The sequence below is a fragment of the Schistocerca gregaria genome, chromosome 1 (assembly GCF_023897955.1).
Source record: "Schistocerca gregaria isolate iqSchGreg1 chromosome 1, iqSchGreg1.2, whole genome shotgun sequence".
NCBI classification, from domain to species: domain Eukaryota; kingdom Metazoa; phylum Arthropoda; class Insecta; order Orthoptera; family Acrididae; genus Schistocerca; species Schistocerca gregaria.
The window spans coordinates 501,421,483-501,441,636 of NC_064920.1; the positions used below are offsets into that span (position 1 = coordinate 501,421,483).

Consider the following 20,154-nt stretch of genomic DNA (forward strand, 5'->3'; position numbering starts at 1 on the left):
TCTCACAGGTACTCTTATAATGAAGATAGCAGCAATTAGTTTCTGCATAAGATCTTGAATCAAGTATTTCCAAGCAAGTCTTCTACCTACCCTCAGTCCTAAGAATTTAAAGTGGTTGACTTCACTGACTGCTTGACAAGGTTGAGGCAGTAAAATTTCACTTTTACAGAAGTTCCATGTCAAAACCTGTTTGTATTGCATTTTGTTGCTGTCAGCTGTTAGTCTATTATCTGAATCTTGAATCAAGTATTTCCAAGCAAGTCTTCTATCTACCCTCAGTCCTGAGAATTTAAAGTGGTTGACTTCACTGAGTGCTTGACAAGGTTGAGGCAGTAAAATTTCACTTTTACAGAAGTTCCATGTCAAAACCTGTTTGTATTGCATTTTGTTGCTGTCAGCTGTTAGTCTATTCTCTGGAAGCCATGGGCTGCTGATACTGGTTACACTATAACACTTGTGTCAACTGCAAAGAGTAATATTTTTAAGTCATCTGTCATATTTAGTGGCTTGACATTGATATGTATCAGGGTATCAGGGAAAGCACTGAACCCAGAACAGAATCCAATAGCAACCCCCACTTACCATGACCCCCATCACATTCAAATTTCTTCCCTGTTTGTTGACGATGGATATTGATTTTTTGCTTTCTACTTTCCAAATGTGAAGTGCCCATTGTTTAACTTTTTCCATAATCCCATAATAGTTTAACTTGTGTAGCAGTATTGCATGGACCACAGAGTCAAATAGTTTTGTTGAGTCAAATAGTTTTGTTGAGTCAAATAGTTTGGTTAAATCAAAGAAAATACCTACTGTCCTCAACCCATCAATTAGCTCTGATAGAGCATCCCACACAAAAGAAAAAGCTGTGTTTTCTATTGATACCCCTACCAGGGGTATCAAGTCTGGCAACAAGTCATGTCTACTGAGATGTACCATTACTCTCCTATATATTGCTTTCTTAAATATGTTTGAAAGCACTGGTAGCAAAAAAATTAGCCAATAATTGTCTACATTCTTTCCCAAGTGTTTTCCATAAAATGGTTTCACTAATGAGTATTTCATCCTGTCAGAAAACCAACCACACTGCAGAAAGATGCACAAATGACAGTACAGAACAAATGTATGATGCACTAACCTTCATAATGCAGGGTGTACATGAAGTCCGGGAACACTTTCAATTATTTATTGCACAAGAACCAAACATCATACAGATATCATTCATATGACATTTTGAAGAGAAACTGTGATTTTTTATTTTCTTTTCTTTTATTTTTATTTATTTTTTCCCCATGTATACCGCCACAGCATAGTTTGGTAATTTGCCGATAGCCAGCACTAGTCACAAATTTATGGGGAGTTCAGTTGAGGAGCGAGCTGTCTGTGTGTTGGAGTCTGACAAAAACTGTTCAATGGATGTTTAGAACCAAGTACAATAAGAAGCCACCAGCAAGAAAGACCGTTTACCACTGGCTTTTTTCTGTGGGGACCCATTAAAGATCTGGTGTATGTACCGTCTCTACCACGTGATGTAGCAGAGCTCCGGGAGAGAATATGGGAAGCAACTGCCACAGTCAACAATGCCATGCTGGGACAGGTATGGCAATAATTTGATTACAGTATTGACATCTGCCGGGTCACTCGTGGTTCGCATATTGTTTTATTATTATTATTATTATTATTATTACAAACTTTCAGAGTTTCTCTTCAAAATGCAATATGTATGACATCTGTACAATGTTTAGTTCATGTAATAAATAATTGAAAGTACACCCTTTACTACTTGAAATTTCATCATACACACGGGAATCTTTACTCTTTAACAATGGAATAATTGATTGAGTTTCATCTTTGCGTGATTCATGTAGCTGCATGTGATGTAGTTGTCTCAAAACAGGAGCTTTCAAGAGTTCTGAATATTTATTTCTTTCAATAAAAATTTTGGTGTCTCTTGCTGATGATTGACAAGAAGTGATTGTTAAATATTTTGCACAACTCTGGTGGATCACTAACAGTTTGATTCTCATGTAGAGGTGTAAAATGTTGAGCATTCAAATTCTCCCCTGATACTTCTTTCACAGTTGACTGTACAGTATTAATTTTGTTCTAAGAGCTACTGATTCTCTCAGTGCAATAGATTGCTTTAGCCTCAGCACTTTGTTATATTGTCTGCAGTGAAATTTTATTACCAGACATTCACTGTCCTTTATATTATGATACAGCTTCCACTTCCTCCTGCAAGATATGCTAATGCTGTTAGTTATCTAAATTGATTGTTTATTAGTACTTCATGCCTGCTTACATTTTGTTCCTTTCAGAAATGAACCCTAGTTGGAAAGTATACTCTCTGTACCGGGTTGCAAGATTCAAGTAATTCCATTAAAATTTGTTTCTTAGGAGAATCAGTCAGGAAGCTTATATTGAAATCCCCATACAAAATCATCTTTTGTAAGATCTGAGACTGGCACAGTGTCAAGCAAAGACAAAACATCTGACACCAACCTGTTCATGGACCATCTACAGGAGTAATTCCTAACCACCAAGAATCCCAAGCCCTTCACTGGTTCAGATTCGCTGATGTCATCTTGTGAGTGTATGATATTTTCCAGATATTTTGTACCCAAAGTTTGGAAATAAATAATTTCATTGAGTGAAAGCAAATTCTCATACTTATTTTGGATATAAATGAACAAGCTTTATTAGTAGAATTATATGCATTTTTGCTATTGAGAATAGTTGTTCAGAATATAAAGTTTTTATTATGTAAGAAGATTTATTAGGTGTCACGTCCTGTTTAGCATATTGTATTATTTGGATGAGGTATTCCAGCTAGTCTGCATGCTGTTCCAGGAGAGTTGAAGACATACATGGAGTCTTGACGGGCAAAGTAGTCAAAGGCGACAGAGAGTCTTCTGCACCAGCCACACTGTCAAGAAATACCAATGACCAGAAGTTTATATCAATAATGTATATATGTATCAGTACTGTGAAAGGAAAGTTGCAACTCATCATATGGTGGAGATGCTGAGTTGCAGATAGGCACAACAAAAAGACTCACAAATAAGCTGGTAGGCAAGGCCTTCGTTGAAAATAGGTGAACACACATACACACACACACACACACACACACACACATACACACACTCACACACACACTCACACACACATGAGTGCAGTCTCTGACAACAGAAGCCACACTCCAAGCAGCAGCATCAGTACGTGATGGGAGTGGTGACTGGGTGGGAGTGTAGTGGAATGAGGGTTGTGTAGTGCTGGAATGGGAACAGGGAAGGGGCTGGATGGGTGAGGACAATGACTAACAAAGGTTGAGGCCAGGAGGGTTATGGGAAGGTAGGATATATTGCAGGAGAAGTTCCCACCTGTGCAGTTCAGAAAAGCTGGTGTTGATGGGAAAGATCCATATGGAACAGGCTGTGAAGCAGTCATTGAAATGAAGAACGTCATGTTGAGAACCGTTCTCTGCAATGGGGTGGTCCACTTGTGTCTTGGCAACAGTTTGTCCGTGGTCATTCATGTGGACAGACAGCTTGTTCGTTGTCATGCCCAGATAGAATGCAGCACAGTTGTTGCAGCTTAGCTTGTAGATCACATGACTGGTTTCACGGGTAGCCCTGCCATTGATGGGATAGGGTAGGACATTTCTCATTTCATGGCACGATGAGAGAGAGTTGAAACTGTGGAGCAGAAATTAATTCAGTTCCTCCAGTCCTGGGTGGTACTGAGTTACGGGGGCATGCTTCTTTGTGGAGGGACAGTGAGACTTTGTGAGATGGTGGGAGACTGGAAAGACAAGGCACAGGACATTTGACATCTTGGATATTCGGGAATCCAGCCGGATGTTCGCGTCGTTCTCGCACGATATTTCAACAGCGTGCCACGCTGTCTTCTTCAGGTGCTACCTGAGACTTGTCCATGGGTCGATCGAGTCCAGGTATTTACAACATACCATGCCAGTGTGGGATGTCATACATTGGGCAGACCACCAGAACTGTGGACATCAGGTGTAAAGAACACCAGAGACGTACTAGACTCAGGGAGGCAACTAAATCAGCCATAGCAGAGCATTGTCTGGAACTTGGTCATTCAATGGATTACAATGACACCAAGATTGTGACACAGACCTCAAGATTTTGGGACAGTGTCATTAAAGAAGCCATTGAGATTAAGGTCACAGACAATCTAATCAACCGTGACTCAGAATACCAAATCAGCACTGCCTGGAATCCAGCGCTTGAGCTTGTGAAAACTCAACACAGGACACTCTGGGATTCTACATGAAATAGAAGTGGAGACCGAGAGAACAGCCGCGAGACAAGGTGTCGGACATTAGAGACCAGATCTGACACACCCCAGATCATGTACTCGACTTCAGAAGGCGGCCAGGCCGGGCGCGGACGGCAGAGGGAACACCAGCGACCAGAGACAGACAATGTAGCCGCATCTGGGGGGTGCGGACCACAGATGGAACACTCGACTTGGCGCGGACCGATTAGGGAACGCCCAGCTCCTCTCAGGCATAAATACTGGACTCGATCGACCCAAGGACCAGTCTCAGGTAGCACCTGAAGAAGACAGCGAGGCACGCTCTTGAAATATTGTGCGAGAACAATGCGAACATCCGGCTGGATTCCCGAATATCCAAGATGTCAACAGATCGCCGGGAAAGCATGAAGAATTACACAGGAGATTTGTTTTTGTAAAATACACAGATGTGATGCACAAGGGTGGCTAGCCTGTATGGAAGGGACTTCTTGGTATGGAAGAGGTGGCAGCTGCCAAACTGGTTGTATTGCTGGTGGTTAGTAGGTGTGATATGGTCAGAGGTACTGATGTAGCCATCTTGGAGGCGGAGGTCAACATCTAGAAAGGGGCTTGTTGGGTTGAATAGGACCAGGTGAAGCAAATGGGGGAGAAGCTGTTGAGGTTCTGGAGGAATGTAGATAGGGTGTCCTGGCCCTCAATCCAGATCACAAAGATGTCATCAGAACCAAGTGAGGAGTTTAAGATTCTGGGTGTTTAGGAAGGATTCCTCTTAGATAACCCATGAAAAGGGTGCCATGTGGATGCCCATAGCTGTACCTTGAATTTGTTTGTAGGTAATGCCTTCGAAGGAGAAGTAATTGTGGGTGAGGACATAGTTGGTCATGGCGACTAGGAAGGAGGTCGTTGCTTTGGAATCATATTGAGCATTGGGAAAGTCAGTGTTCAACAGCGGTAAGGCAATGGGCATTAGGGATGTCAGTGTAAAGGTGATGAACAGGGCTACTCTCTCAGTGGGAGCAGAGGAATTGGCCACAAAGGGGCATCCCGGGTGGTTGGGTTTATGGACTTTAGAAAGCATGTAGAAGATAGGACTGCGGGGAGCGGTAGGGGTGAGCAGTGGGATGGACTCTGGTGATGGTCCTTTAGGGATTTGAGGAGTGATTGGAGATCCTGCTGGATTTCTGGAATGGGGTCATTGTGGCAAGGTTTCTAGGTGGATGTATCTGACAGCTGGCACAGTCCTGCAAGCTAAGCAGCGACCACAGTGCTGCATTCTGTGTGGGCATGGCAACCAACAACCTACTTGTTCGCATGAATGACCACCATCAAACTGTAGCCAAGAAACAAGTACACCCTTGGTTGCATAGCATGCTGCCCAACACGACATACTTCATGTCAATGACTGGTTCACAGTCAATGCCTCATGGATCCTTTCCACCAACACTAGCTTTTCCGGATTGCACAAGTGGGAACTCTCCCTGCAATATATCCTGCATTCACATAACCCTCCTCACCTCAACCTCCATTAGTCACTGTCCTTACTCACCCATCCCCTTCCCTGTTCCCATTTCAGTCCTATGCAGTCCTCATTCCACCATAGCACCCAGTATTTTTACTTCTCTCCTATTCCGCTACCCCACTTCTGACCTGCCGTACGTCTAACCTCCTGACTGCACATAGCTGCCCGACCCTCTCTCCAACTCCTCCCTGCATGCTCCCCAGCAGCACTTCACTGTCTCCCACCATACCCTACTATCACTCCCCCTCCCCACCCCAGCCCCACCTTCTCCTTACCCCCACCTCCTTACCTTGCCACTCCCGTCACCCACTGGTGCTGCTGCTCGCAGTGTGGCTTCAGTTGCCAGAAATTCCAGTCACGTATGTGTCTGTGAGTGAGTTGCGTTTGTGTGTGTGTGTGTGTGTGTGTGTGTGTGTGTGTGTGTGTGTGTGTGTCTCGTCTATTTTCGATGAACGGCTTGCTGGCAGAAAGCTTATTTGTGACAGGCTTTTTGTTGTGCCTATCTCCGACTCTGCATCTACGCTATATGGTGAATAGCAACTTCCCTTTTATTGTTACATTCCATCCTGGATTTTCTATTCTTTGATGTATATAAGTATGTATTAAAGAAAATACTTATTATTCGGAACCCCTAAGGTCTCCTATATGAAGATACTTACCATCTAATATGTGTTGTATTTAAAGACGCAATAAAACCCTTAAAAGATCAGAGCTGCCACGTTCTTGTTTAAGTAAAAATTAAGTTATTCTACAGATAAGAAGATTATTTAACAAGTTGGGGGTCTGTAGACTACTCCATGCTGAAGATCACAACAAAGTAACTTAAAAATATAAACAAACCCTCACAATCTTCATGATGTGGACTGAGGACAAGAACACCCTATCCGCATTCCCTCAGAGCCTCCCAATTTCTCTCCCATTCTCTACCAGGGTTTCAGTCATGCCCTGATATGAGAAGTGCCCTCCCCACAATCCTTCCCTGCCCACCCACAGTGGTATTTTGCAGCACACAAAGCCTACACAATATCCTCGTCCATCCCTGCTTCCAACCCCTTGCCCCATGTATCATATCCTATCATATCCCTCCAATAGATCTAAATGCAAGACCTGTCTCATACATCCTTCCACTAACACCTACCCCAGTCCTGTCACACACATCTCCTAAACCATCAAAGGCAGGGCAACCTATGAAAGCAGCCATGTGATCTACCTTCGTAATTCTAACCACTGTATCATACTCTGTATGGACATGACCACTAAACACATTCTGTCTGCATGAATGCCCACAACCAAACTCTGACTAAGAGACAGATAGACCACCCATTTGTTGACCTTTCTGTCCAACACAACGTGCTTGACTTCAACAGTTACTTCGTGGCCTGTGTCGTATGCATTGTTCACACCAACATCAGCTATTCTAAAATGCACTACGTAGAACTCTCACTGTAACATACCCTTCATTATCACAATTCCCATCCCCTCCCCCCAGCCTCATCCTTCACTAGTCCCTGTGTTGCATATGTCAATCCCCTTCCCTGCTACCATGCCAGCCTTAACATGCCTTCTATCCTATAGTCACACCTGCATAGTCCCTTCCTCGTCTCTCTCCTCTTGTTTGCTATCCCCCTCCATTTATGTCATCCCCAGCACAGCCTCCCGATGCTCCACTGCTGCACCTAGCAACCCACTAACGTGACCCCCCCCCCCCCCCCCCCACTCACCTCCCCTGCATCCTGACAGCTGCCCTGCAGGCAGCATTAGCATCTTACCCCATCTCTACTCTGCTATCTGTCACTTTCTCAGATCACTGTTCACCTCAGATGCAGCCACAGTCAGGAGTTGGCATCTGAGACAACATTGGCCAATATATAGATATTGTGTGTGGGTGGGTGGGTGCGTGGGTGGGTGGGTGGGTGTTATCTACATCCCGTAAAGAACTTTATCTGATAGTGTATAATACCTTGCGGTCTTGTTCATTATGTCTGTCTCCCAACACCACCTCTTCATGGTGAATAGAAATCTTTTTTATCTTCATATTATTCTTATTGCACAAAATATTATGGTGTTAAAAAATATGAATCAGTGAATATATGATATTTTTAGATGATTTGTACCCTACAGATAATTTAGATTTAATACGTATTTTTGAGCATCATTTGAAATTTCTAATACAAATGCTGAATATGGATGCATATAGTTCAGCAGTCAATTACTGTGGATCAGTATGGAGATAGGAGAAGGAGGAGGAGTGCATTAAGAAGGAATACAGATATGGAAACCACTACTGGCCACACAGAGAAGGTGTTGAGTCACAGACAGACACAAAGAAAACACTGCTAACATTTAAGCTATCAGGCACAAAAAAGTCAATCTTCAGAAATAGGAGGCAACAGTGGCCAGAGACAGTGGCTATGTGTGTGCAAGTTGTGCTTGCATCCGAAAACTTAAATTTGGTTATCAATTCATTGTGCCTGTCTGTGACTGGACACCTCCTCTATGTGGTGAGTAGCAATCTATCCTTTTCTATAATATTGTTGTCATTTCATCCTGAACTTTCCATTGTTTAACATGAAAACTTTGACACTCAAAGATTTTCCAGTAATCGGCCAAAGTAGTGATTCATGGACAGCTGATAATAATATTCACAATAAGCAGTGCTCCAACAAGTAAACTTGAGACATTCATCAAACAACTTGATCAATTATCAATGGAAAATCCAGGATGGAATGTAACATTATTATGAAAAGAATAGTTGCTACTCACCATATAACGAAGATGATGGGGCACAGATAGGCACAACAAAATGAGCTTTCAGCCAACAAGTCCTTTGTTGAAAATAAGACAACAGGCATGCCATCTATTTTCGACAAAGACAGTGTTGGCCAAAAGCTCATTTTGTGACAGTCTTTTTGTTGTGCCGATTTGCGACTCAGCATCTCCACTAAACAGTAAGTAGCAACTATCCTTTTCACAATATTGATCAATTATTAAATTTATTGGCTTTGAAGCAGAAAGTGGTAATAGTAAGTGGGAATTTTAATTTAATTTTTTAGAGTATACCTATTCACGAGCTACAAGAATCCCTTGCCATTCATATAATCTAATTCCCCTCGTACAATTTTCGACAGGAGTTATGGGAACCAGCAGCTCTGCTATTGATAAAATTTTTATAGGCACAGTGAAATTGCAAAACCAATGTGTAAATTTTATAGTTGATGATCTATCAGATCATGATACCTAGCAACTGATGTTTTAGATTACACATGTAAGTGATATTCCTCTTGTATTGTCAGAAGATGCAAATTTTGTCCTTTTTGCAGGTGATTAAGTACAGGAATAAAAAGTAATGTTTGTCCTTTACTGAAAGGACAGTTAATGAATTATTTGAAAATTTCTGTAAATGGTTCAAGGCAAATAGACTATCATTAAAGTTTAACAAGACTCAGTGCTTCTGAATTGTTACTTGTATTGTACTGAAGACCACGAAAATATAAGTACTTTAGATGAAGAACAAAATCAAAATGTCAGTTAAGGATACTGATCAATGGTTTGGTTTGATTTAACAAACTGCCAGACTCAGTAATGGTAATGATTTCAGTACAATATTAAAATCTGTTTTGAAAGAAAACTGTTCAATTTTCTTCAAAGCATTGTACTTGACAGTAATGCTTGTGTTAAGGATAATTCGGAGGAGTAGCACTGTAGATAAATGCATCAGTTGTTTTATGTAACACTTAGTTTGTGTATATAATTGTTCTATTACCAATATTTCTGGCACTTAACAAAAATTATCAATTTGATGATTGCCTGGGTGTTGTGCAAGTAAATAAATAAAACTTACTGTTTAAAATCTGTAGTTCTGTATTTCTTACACTGACCATTGTCTTTTAGTTATTAAGTTTTATTTATATTTCTGTTCCAGATGTCATCATTTGGGATCCCTTACAGCAACAATATTGCGAATACTGCCAAATTATATAGCGACATATGCACCAATGGCAGTTGTTATGATAGCTAATCCTATTCTCTATGTTAGCACAACAAGAGATGTTGAAAATGTGATAGCACGCAGCTTGAGCCAATTTACAAGCAAAGAACGTAGCTTGGTTGATGCAATAAAACTTAAGTATTGCTTCATTATTCTTGCATTTTATCTTTGTTGGCTACCCAACATTGTGAATGGTGTTCTTCTTTGGACACTTTGGTTTAATCTTCCAGAAACAGTCATTGTCGTTATCTGGTACACTATGGTAAGTAGAAATAACAGCAATAATAATAGTAACATTAATAATACTTATAAAATTCAGGAATGATGGGTCTCTCTCTCTCTCTCTCTCTCTCTCTATCTCTCTCTCTCTCTCTGTCTCTCTCTCTCTCGTAAAAGACAGAAACCAGTTAGTGTATTACAGAAAGCTCTGTACAATACAGTACAAAAAAATTCAAATAGAGCCATCAAGTTTACTTTGATTACCCTGTTCCTAATAAGATAAACTGTGGTTAAGTAATTGAATATGAAAACAAGAAACAGAAATTAAGAATGGTACAACCAACATATGCAGATCATTAATTAGTGTCACATAATCTTCAGTTTTCACTGGAACTGGATAGTTAGTGTTATGTACCTGTGCAGTAAGGTTGATGATAGCAGAGGAGCTCTATTGTCAAATAAATATAGAAATGACTGCTTTGTCCTATGCACATTCAGATCAGTAGATTTCGGGAGGCTGATTTGTCCCTTGACTGTTACAGTCACCAGATGTTAATGCCTCTTTTTGCTTTTGTGTGTCAACTGTGAACCATTTGGCATATACTTAAGCTTTAACATCGGAGGAGGGCCTAGTGGCATGAATACACAAACTAACTGAAATACTGTATGCAGTTCTTTGACCAAGTTTTAGATGCAATTGTATGTTCTCCAATTCTATATGACATCAAATTTTGAGCTCCCTTTGAATAATGTAGTATTTTCATTCACTAATGTCTTAAGACTTATATTCTGGGGTAATGAGTCACTGAGGAAATAAAAGTGCTTGTTGCACAGAGGTTTGAAACAAGGATAATATGTATTGTCCACCCTAGAACATCCACCCAACATCTCCTTAAATGTGGCAATGCAGGCTTTCTCAGTGAATTTTGATGATGAAGTTTACTCAGGTAATCGGCCAAATTTCCTACTTGTCATTTTTAGTGAAGTTCAGGTTCGTGTCTAGTTTATATTTTTATAGCTTCTGGACCATAGGCTCCTCTGTCTCATCTGCAACAGCTGGGACAGATGTACACCTTCAGAAGGGGTGTTGCAGATGGTGATGGGGAGGGATCTGTGGACAGGAGAGGGGACGGGAGGGAGTGGAGACCTGTGACACATTGGAGGGTCCTAGTGCTGCCTGCCTGTCTGTTTGATTCTGTCCCCATATCTCCACCAACTCTTTGAAGATTGAGTCCCAGAACCCATTTGCCCAGCACACAGTGTTCAAAGTCAAACGTATGACCTTTATTGAGACTGTACTCCACCACTGAAGATATATCCATTTTGCCGGTGCAAATATATTCAGAACAGATGCTGTAGACTCCAGGTGTCAGAAGTCCTAGTTTGTCTTTCATTGATTCAAGGATATTTTTGATTTTAGCTGATAAGTGGAAAATGGTTTTAATGTTGTTTTTCTCCAGTATCCTGGCAATCTGGAGGTGCATGATGGGTTCACCCATCACAGACCAGGCAGAGAAGCCTGCAGTCCAGTGGCTATACAAACTGGATGTGATCAGAATGCTTTGCATGAAGATGACAAGTAGAAAACATTGCCACCTTGACTTGGCTGATAACACAGGCCAACGATGGAAAAACTTTTTTGCTGAAAATACCTTATTACTATGTTTTTTAGGGAGGGAAATTCAAATATGACACTTAAATACTGCATAACCCACCATTTCTTCACATTTTACAGTTAAATTTATTATATTAAGCAATTTTTTAAAGGATGTAACAGCTTTTATATAGTTAAAATAATTAAAAAAGGAGGTGTAATGAATGTAGATGATGTTGCCGGCCAGAGTATCCGAGCGGTTCTAGGCGCTACAGTCTGGAACTACGCAACCATTACAGTTGCAGGTTCGAATCCTGCCTCAGGCATGGATGTGTGTGATGTCCTTAGGTTAGTTAGGTTTAAGTAGTTCTAAGTTCTATGGGACTGATGACCTCAGAAGTTAAGTCCTATAGTACTCAGAGCCATTTGAACCATTATTTTTTTTATTTTTTATTTATTTATTTATTGTAGATGATGTTGGTAGCACTGCTGAAAAACATTTGCTGGCAAAAAAAGTCAATTCTATTTTTGTGTTAACAGATGGTATTTTGTTTACCGTCAACTTAACCTCACTTTCCAGTTTCCTGTACATGTGCTCAGTACAATGTCTAATTGTGGTTGTAAAAACTCTGCTGATAGTTTTTGTTATATTTGTGGTGAATTTGTGATTAAAAAACACCAAAGAAACATAACAGACTTTATGAAAAAGGTTTATCTATCACACTTTGGATCTAAACTTGGTGATTAAGATAGATCTTGGGCACTGCATAAGGTATGTTGTGTGTGTTGAAGATCTGAGAAAATGGTCCCAAAAGTAGAAGAAAGCCTTTAGGCTTGCTGTTCCTATTGATATGGAGGGAGCCAAAACTCATTCCAATGATTGCTACTTTTACAGTGTCGATATTACTGGTCATAATTCGAAAAACAAGAAGGTAATAAGCTACCCTAACCTTCTGTCCACCATCCGACCAGTAGGGCATGCTGTAGGTTTGCTGGTTCCTGAACCACCAGATGACTTAAATTCTATTCCAACAGAAGTATTTTCTGATGAACAATCTGATGTACATGAACCAGATGATAATGAATTCCATTGTAATACAGAAAGTCTCGACTTACTGACTTCATTCCTTTGGTTCCTATGGGGGCATAGGGCATCCAGGAGAACTCGCCATCCGTCTCTGTCTTTGGCCATTTGCCTCAACCTGTCTTAGCCTCCCTGCCTCTCTCAGCGTCCTTACATTCCAAAAACCAATACGGGTTTTCCCTATAGGCCAAAGGTCATATCCTTAAGATGCATCCGGCTGTTTCTCCTTTTAGTTTCTTGTTTTTCTTGGTGGTGCGGTTTATCAGCCCACAGCCCCCGAGTGTCAATGGGGCTGCCACCTCATGGTCTGGACACCTGCCAAGGTTTTATTTCAGGGCCTTATCCCTTAGATAGCTTGTCTTCACCATGACTACAGAACACTATCCATCCTTTCGCAGTAAGGCCTAATGCAGAAAGTCTAGAGCCCAAATTGTTTACTCAGGCTGAGCTTAACGATTTGGTTACGGATCTGGGCTTAACGAAAGAAAAAGCTGAACTGCTTGGCTCTACATTAAAAGAAAAGAACTTATTGGCAGTTGGAACCAGCATACACATGTGTAGAAAGAGAGAGCAGCAATTTTCCAAGTTTTTTCAACAAGAAGGTGATTTAGTGTACTGCTCAGACATTCCCGATCTGATGAATGAGTTTGGTATTGAATACAAAAAGGAATACTGGTGGCTGTTTATTGATTCATCCAAAACTAGTTTAAAGGCTGTTTTATTACACAATGGTAACATGTATGCATCTATACCTGTTGGACATTCTGTACATATGAAAGAAATCTATGAAAATCTAGAAACAGTGCTAAATAAAATAGGCTATTCTGCTCATGGTTTAATGATATGTGGCGATCTAGAAGTAACATTCATGCTCCTTGGTCAGCAAGGTGGCTTTTCCACATTTCTGTGTTTCTTGTATGACTGGGACAGTAGGGCTAGGGATAAACACTGGTGCAGAAAGAACTGGCCTGTGAAGGAGTCTTTAAAATCTGGTGAGAAGGACATTCTACACAAAAACCTTGTAGATCCAAAAACCGTACTCGTACCACCTCTACATATAAAGTTAGGCCTAATGAAACAGTTTGTAGAGGCTTTGACTAAAGATGGACCATGTTTGAAGTATCTGCTAAAAGTTTCCACACCTTTCAGAAGCTAAACTAAAAGAAGGCATCTTTGTTGGACCTGACATTAGAAAGTTGATGTTTGATGTTAACTTTGAATCCACAATGAACTTAAATGAGAAAGAAGTGTGGGTATCATTCAATCAAGTTGTTACAAAGTTCTTAGGACATGAAAAAGACCCAGAATATGTTTCTATTATAGCTACAGTGGTAAAGAAGTTTAAAACTTTAGGATGTTTAATGAGCCTGAAAGTTCACTTTTTGAACCATCACCTTGATTACTTCCCGGACAATATGGGAGATGTTAGTGAGGAGCAAGGAGAGTGTTTTCACCAGGACATTTAAGTGATGGAAAAACACTACCAAGGCCACTAGAATGCCAACATGATGGGGGAGTACTGTTGGTCACTTCACCGAGAAGGTCAGCAAGCAACTCATCATAGAAAAAGCTACACGAGAAGCTTCAAAGAAAAAAGAGAAAGAAAATACAAACCAATTCCAGCTGACAAGTGAAACCTCTATTAACACATATCATTGCTTTAAGTAGCTTACTGTAAATACAAATTGTGCTTATGTCGCAACAAAGCATTTCATTAATTTCCCCATTTACTGTATAGCATAGGATTTTTATACAATATAATGAAAAGCATATTGCTTGAAAACTATGGGTGATACAAAAAAACTGAGGCTAGATTTGGGTTTGGCACATAAAAATCTATAGAGATCAGCTATCAAAGTAAAAAATATTTAAAAAAATTTTTTTGTTAGCCTATGTAATCCAAAAAGAGTTCACCATCTCCTTAAACAGTTGGGCATACTTTCAACAGTCTCTCAGTGCATTTTCTGTCTTGTAATATGTATTGTCAACAATAAATTACAGTTCTTAACAGTAACAGTCATAAATGTAACACTAGGAGAAGAAATGACTTATACTGTCCATCACTTCATCTTTGTGTGGTTCAGAAAGGTGTGATGTTTTCAGCAATCAACCTAACAATGAAGTTAAGAATTTCGTTAATAATAGAATTAACTTCACACACAAACCAAAATTCTATCTGTTTGACAGCTCCTACGCCGTACATAAATTTTAATTGTCAAATTGACTTGTTTCACATGAGAGAAAGGTTTGTACATCTGGACTAACATTTTCCTCAAGCCATCTGATGACTGTAAGCTTGGCCACTACATATCAAGTGTCCAGTAGCTTCATTGTGGATCAGTGATGGTCGTCTTCCAACTGCTTGAAGGATCTGATGAAAATATGTCACATAAAGTACACAACAGTGCAGTAATTAATTTTCTGTCTCTTCATTTATGTTTTTAATTGATGATCCCTGCTTGATAATCAGACTTGTCGGAACTGATCGTCTAAGCATATGGACAAGGTTTCTGACCTACACTGATTAGCACCACATCACACAGTTCTTAGTGACATATTAACACTATAATTTTCAATATTCAGTCTCAAAATATACATGTTGATGACTAAAAAAAGATTGATTCACATCTATAGGTACAAGCTGACTACAATTCAGCACATGATGTAGATATTTTGGTATTTAATCACAGACTGACAGTTACATAATGTTTATAAATTGACTATTGGACACTTTCTTAGTCTTTATATATCATGTCTATTTATAGATGTATGTAAAATTAAAAATGGTTGTTTGTTATACATTTTGTATATTAACATAAAAGACAGCATAATTAGAGGACACAAAGATACAATAGGCAAAAAAGAAAGCTTGTTTAAATAATTGCTGTAGCATTAGAAAATTATCAAATCAGCGATAGTATTATGTGGGAGAGTCTGGAAATTTGCCAGTCAGATTTCAAGATTGTGGAGTTTTCTAATATGAATAATTAACAAATTAATAAGTCATTCTAATGAAAGCAGACATATCTGTGATCGAAAAAATCCATGCTACAAAAGTATAATAGCCTGCTGAATTTTAGAAATAATCACAATTTAAGATTGAAACTTCCCAGAACAAAAAAAAAAAAAGTATATGAACAACCTTTGAAATATAAAGATTTTGGGCAAAGTAAAATGTTTTCTCTAAAGAGTAGAATGATGACTTTCAAATGAGCTATTTACTCATCAAAAATTTCACCATAAACAGGTTTGTAGGTATATTAGGTATAGTTAATCACAAATATTTTTTCTAATATAATGTTTGGTGAGCTAACTGTATTATAGTCATTAATAATAAGGAATTTACACAGTGAATAACAAAGATTTAAGAATCATTGGTTAAATAAGAAATGATAAGTTTTGAATAAGTACTGTATAGGTATTATTAACAAAACAAGGCCAGAAAAAAGAAAAATATAGTATTGATGTCAGATATGGCATGACAACATGTAGGGCAGTTCTACCCTGTCTTCATTGAGATTCAATTGCCATTCCCTGCCCCATATAATAGGGGAAAGTGGCCCAAAATAACATAGAAGTTCAAATGACATTGTGACTTTTTTTGCTAACTTTGGTAGTTGATAAGATCATAGTCTTTGATTTACTTGGTTGCTTGTGCAGGTTGCATTTTTCCCACAAATGATTAATATTTGCTTGCTTCTATTTTGTGAGTTGGGATGTAGGGAACTATTTTCAAAGTCAACAAAACCACTATTTCTGCTAGAATATTTTCAAAATTGTCTTGTTTTGATTGTTTCTGTGGAAGATTTATTATCAAGGGGGAGATCTTGTAAAGTTAAGTCTTTAAAAATATTTTTATTGTGTGTGTGTGTTAGTTTTGGAGTGTATGGCCAAATATTATGCTTGTGCTGAAGAGGGAAAAATGACACAGGACTTTGTTGTTTTTCACTACTCCATCACATACCTTATCAATTGCTGAAATGCAGTGTGCCTGTTTATAAAAAAGCTATTATGTAGTGTGTCTGTTTATAAAAAAGCTATTAGAAATTACATTGTAAGTTTCTAAGTTCCTGGAAGATTACTGTTCTAACACTTAATTAATGTATAATGTATGTTATTACTATAATTCATGCTTTTGCTAAAAATTTAATAGAAAAAATAAAGGAATAAATCTACCAAGGGAAAAGATGTGTCATTTTGCCCCACTGGGCAAAATAAAACATGCACAACATTTTTGTAATTGTGAATTCATAGTCAAACTAATGATTTTAGTTTGAATTATATATGCATATGCTACTCTAGAAACATCAGTCTAATAAAAAATTGCGTCTACATGATTTCAATTGGCATCCATGAATTGTGAAAGACAACATTATTAGTAATGTCACTTTGAGCCACTTTCCACATAATGTATACCTAAGTACTGCATGCGTTAACATATATTTTGTCAAGCAGATATTTACCTTTTTGCCAAATAATACCTCATTTTTTACTCTTGTGGAACTTTCAGTTTTAATTGCCTGCTGCATGGTATTGTTTCTCCAGCATCTTGTGCTACTGTACTCTTTAGATTTGTTAACTTTCAGGCATCAATTGTGCAGATAAATAACCTTGATAGGAGGTGGAACATCCAAATTCTGTATTCTTTTTGAGCTGATTGAGCTGTGGTACTTACCTAGTTAGAAAGAAGGTACCGAGTTCAAGGGACTAGGTGGATAGCACTATGAATTTCACATGTAGAAAAGCAAAACAGAAATGTTTTCAGTAGTGGTTCTTAAAGAATTTGGAGGGGGAGTGATCATGGGCTAAATGGATTTAGAAGCTAAATGATGCACTTGTTTTACCCGTGTTAGTTTTCACATTTTTGAAAGAGATGTAAATAACGAAAAGCAGCTATGGTATTGTGATGAATGGTCTCAGTGAATCCAGTTCCAGTATACTCATTTTAATGCTGAATAAAACAAAATTAAATGAAAAACACTTTAATCCTGTTTATCATATAATTATTCTTAAATTCTTTATTATATAATTTAATAAAAATATTTTGAATGAGCCTTTAGAATAGGAGTGTATGTGTGTGTGTGTGTGTGTGTGTGTGTGTGTGTGTTTGTGTGTGTGTGTGTGTGTGTGTTTGTGTGTGTGTGTGTGTGTGTAGATTGATATTGCAATAAAAGGGTTGTGATTTTTTTGTAGGCTGTTGCAAATCCACTCCAAGCATTATTCAACAGCCTCGTCTATCGGCGGTGGTCTTCAGGTGGAGCCAGAGAACAACTGCAGATGCCATGGTCCCAACCGTTACCTACCTATACACCATCTCCACCAAACTTAAGCCCGAGCGCATCATGGAATGGTCTGGCTGGTCCAGGTGAAGTGACACCGCTGTTACTTAGCCAGGAATATCTCACGAACCGCAGTGTCAATGGAAATTCCATCAGCAGTACTGCCAGTTACAGTGCCAGTAGTACATGAAGTTGATTTAGTGAAGAAAATTGTGCTTAAATATTTTTGCTTTATGGGTCTTGTACCAAACTGTAACAAAAGCAACATCTAGAAATGCTGCTTCATTACATAGACACAGACGTATGTCGTGGTACATTCAGGTGAGAAGAGTGCAATTTGTGCTGCATTTTTATCTCAGATTTTTGCATGGCAATCAAAATCAGGAAATGAAAGAATCTCATAGCTCCTTGTAAGCTACACTAATACTTGTGATATTTATATGGTACAATTTTTACAACATTTTAATTGAAATGTTTTAGAGGTATTTTACTGGAAAATTTGGTACTATTTTTACATAATGTATATAACCTAACAGATTTTTAAACAGAAAAGCAATGTTAGATGCCATTAAGCTTCTGTACGACTCCAACACCAAGTGATATCTTACAGCTTTCAGAACATACCTGGTCAATTTTTTCCATAAAGATTCATGTCGTATGGTGTTCAACCAGCTGAAACAATTTCTTCTACTGCTGTATCAGTACTTTTTCGTGTGCGTGTTTTTTTTTTTCTTTTTTTTTATGGATTTTATTGGGGGGGGGGGGGGAGAGAGAGAGAGAGAGAGAGAGAGAGAGAGAGAGAGAGAGAGAGAGAGAGGGGACATAATTTGAAATATGTGCCTTTGATGCAAAGATGTTTAATCAATGGCAGATTTTTTACAATGTATTTTTGTATTGTTATACCATTTATACAGTAAATTCTGTCTTTTAAATTCATGGTATAGCAAGAGTAGTGTTTCCATTTTTAAAAAAACAATTTCCTTGTAATTGTGCAATAGCTTTAAACTACTGTAGTGTTGTTCTTTTATATAGATTTGTAAATCAGGCAACACATTCCACAATTTTTATTTGCTTCCACTTTCTGTTCCATTAACACTATGTAAATTGCCACTCTGTAAATGAGGTGTATTAAATGATAATCAGATCTCCTACGTTTTCGTGCCTGCTTAGGTTTCTGACCTATTTTACTTTGTATGCTATCAGGTTCTGTTTGTGCACTTATGATGTATTCACTGTGTATTTTAGCTGTACGGTTATGTAATGTTTTCAGCTTAAGTTTTTATAAAAACTACACCTTAATGACAGCATTCCTTTTTCTGATTTTCTAGAAGTATAGCTCAGAAATTTCTTATTATCCACATTCTGTTTTCAGTAACTACATTGAAATATTAATCTTGGCTCACAAGAGCCTCATTCTCATATGAAAAGAGAAACAAACCCGAGTGTGAAATCACAACCTGTGATTCCATAGACACATTTTATTTTACAGCTAAGTAGGCATTCTTCTCACTTTATCATTACAATCATTATGGCAGATGTTACAATATGTGTTGTCTTAAGTATGGTATCTCACACTGTAAAAACAGTAATAGCTATGGCAGAAAAAAATAGTTCATATTATTTGTTTGTGAAGAGTAAAATAACAGAGATATTTTTCAGGGAAGAAAATTAAAGCTGTGAGCCACAGCAGCAATGAATACGAGAGGAGATGTGGGAGAACAAGAGAAACAGGGACATGTGAAACTGATAGAAGACAAGTCGTTGAGAGCAGATAAAAATGATGTTAATGTGACATGAGTGGGAAACAAAAAGGGAAAAGACATGACTGGAGGAAGAAGTGAGTGGTGCATCACTGTTTAACAGTGAGAAAAATGCCATAACTATTATTTTTTAGCAAAAGAATGTGAAGATACTTTAAGATTTTTATTGAGTGCAACAGTGTGTTGAATAGTACATAGAATGTAAGAAAGTAGTGGCAGATAGCTGATAGATTTTGAGAATATTTCCATTTTATTGATGATACAGCTATGAGCGAAAGAGAAATGCCACTATTAAAATCAAAGTTGAAAGCAGATAGTTGCAAAGAGCACTCTGAGGACTGCCTGCTACTGTAACAGAAGATGAAATGGATACTGATTTGAAAGCCTTAGGTAATGTAGTATCAGAAACAGTGTCTAATACAGTGTCTAA

At 38.5% G+C, this 20,154-nt stretch overlaps 1 protein-coding gene across 1 annotated transcript in view; it reads left to right on the forward strand.

Moving 5' to 3' along the window:
- The window catches only part of LOC126354053 (G-protein coupled receptor 143-like), a 132,465-nt gene extending 113,147 nt beyond the window's left edge, over positions 1-19,318 (forward strand). Inside the window, exons 5-6 of the mRNA XM_050003412.1 lie at positions 9,723-10,050; positions 17,879-19,318. Of these exons, the coding sequence (XP_049859369.1) occupies positions 9,723-10,050; positions 17,879-18,154 (604 nt within the window). The 3' untranslated portion in view covers positions 18,155-19,318. The remainder of the gene's footprint in view (positions 1-9,722; positions 10,051-17,878) is intronic.
- The last annotated feature ends 836 nt before the right edge of the window (positions 19,319-20,154 follow it).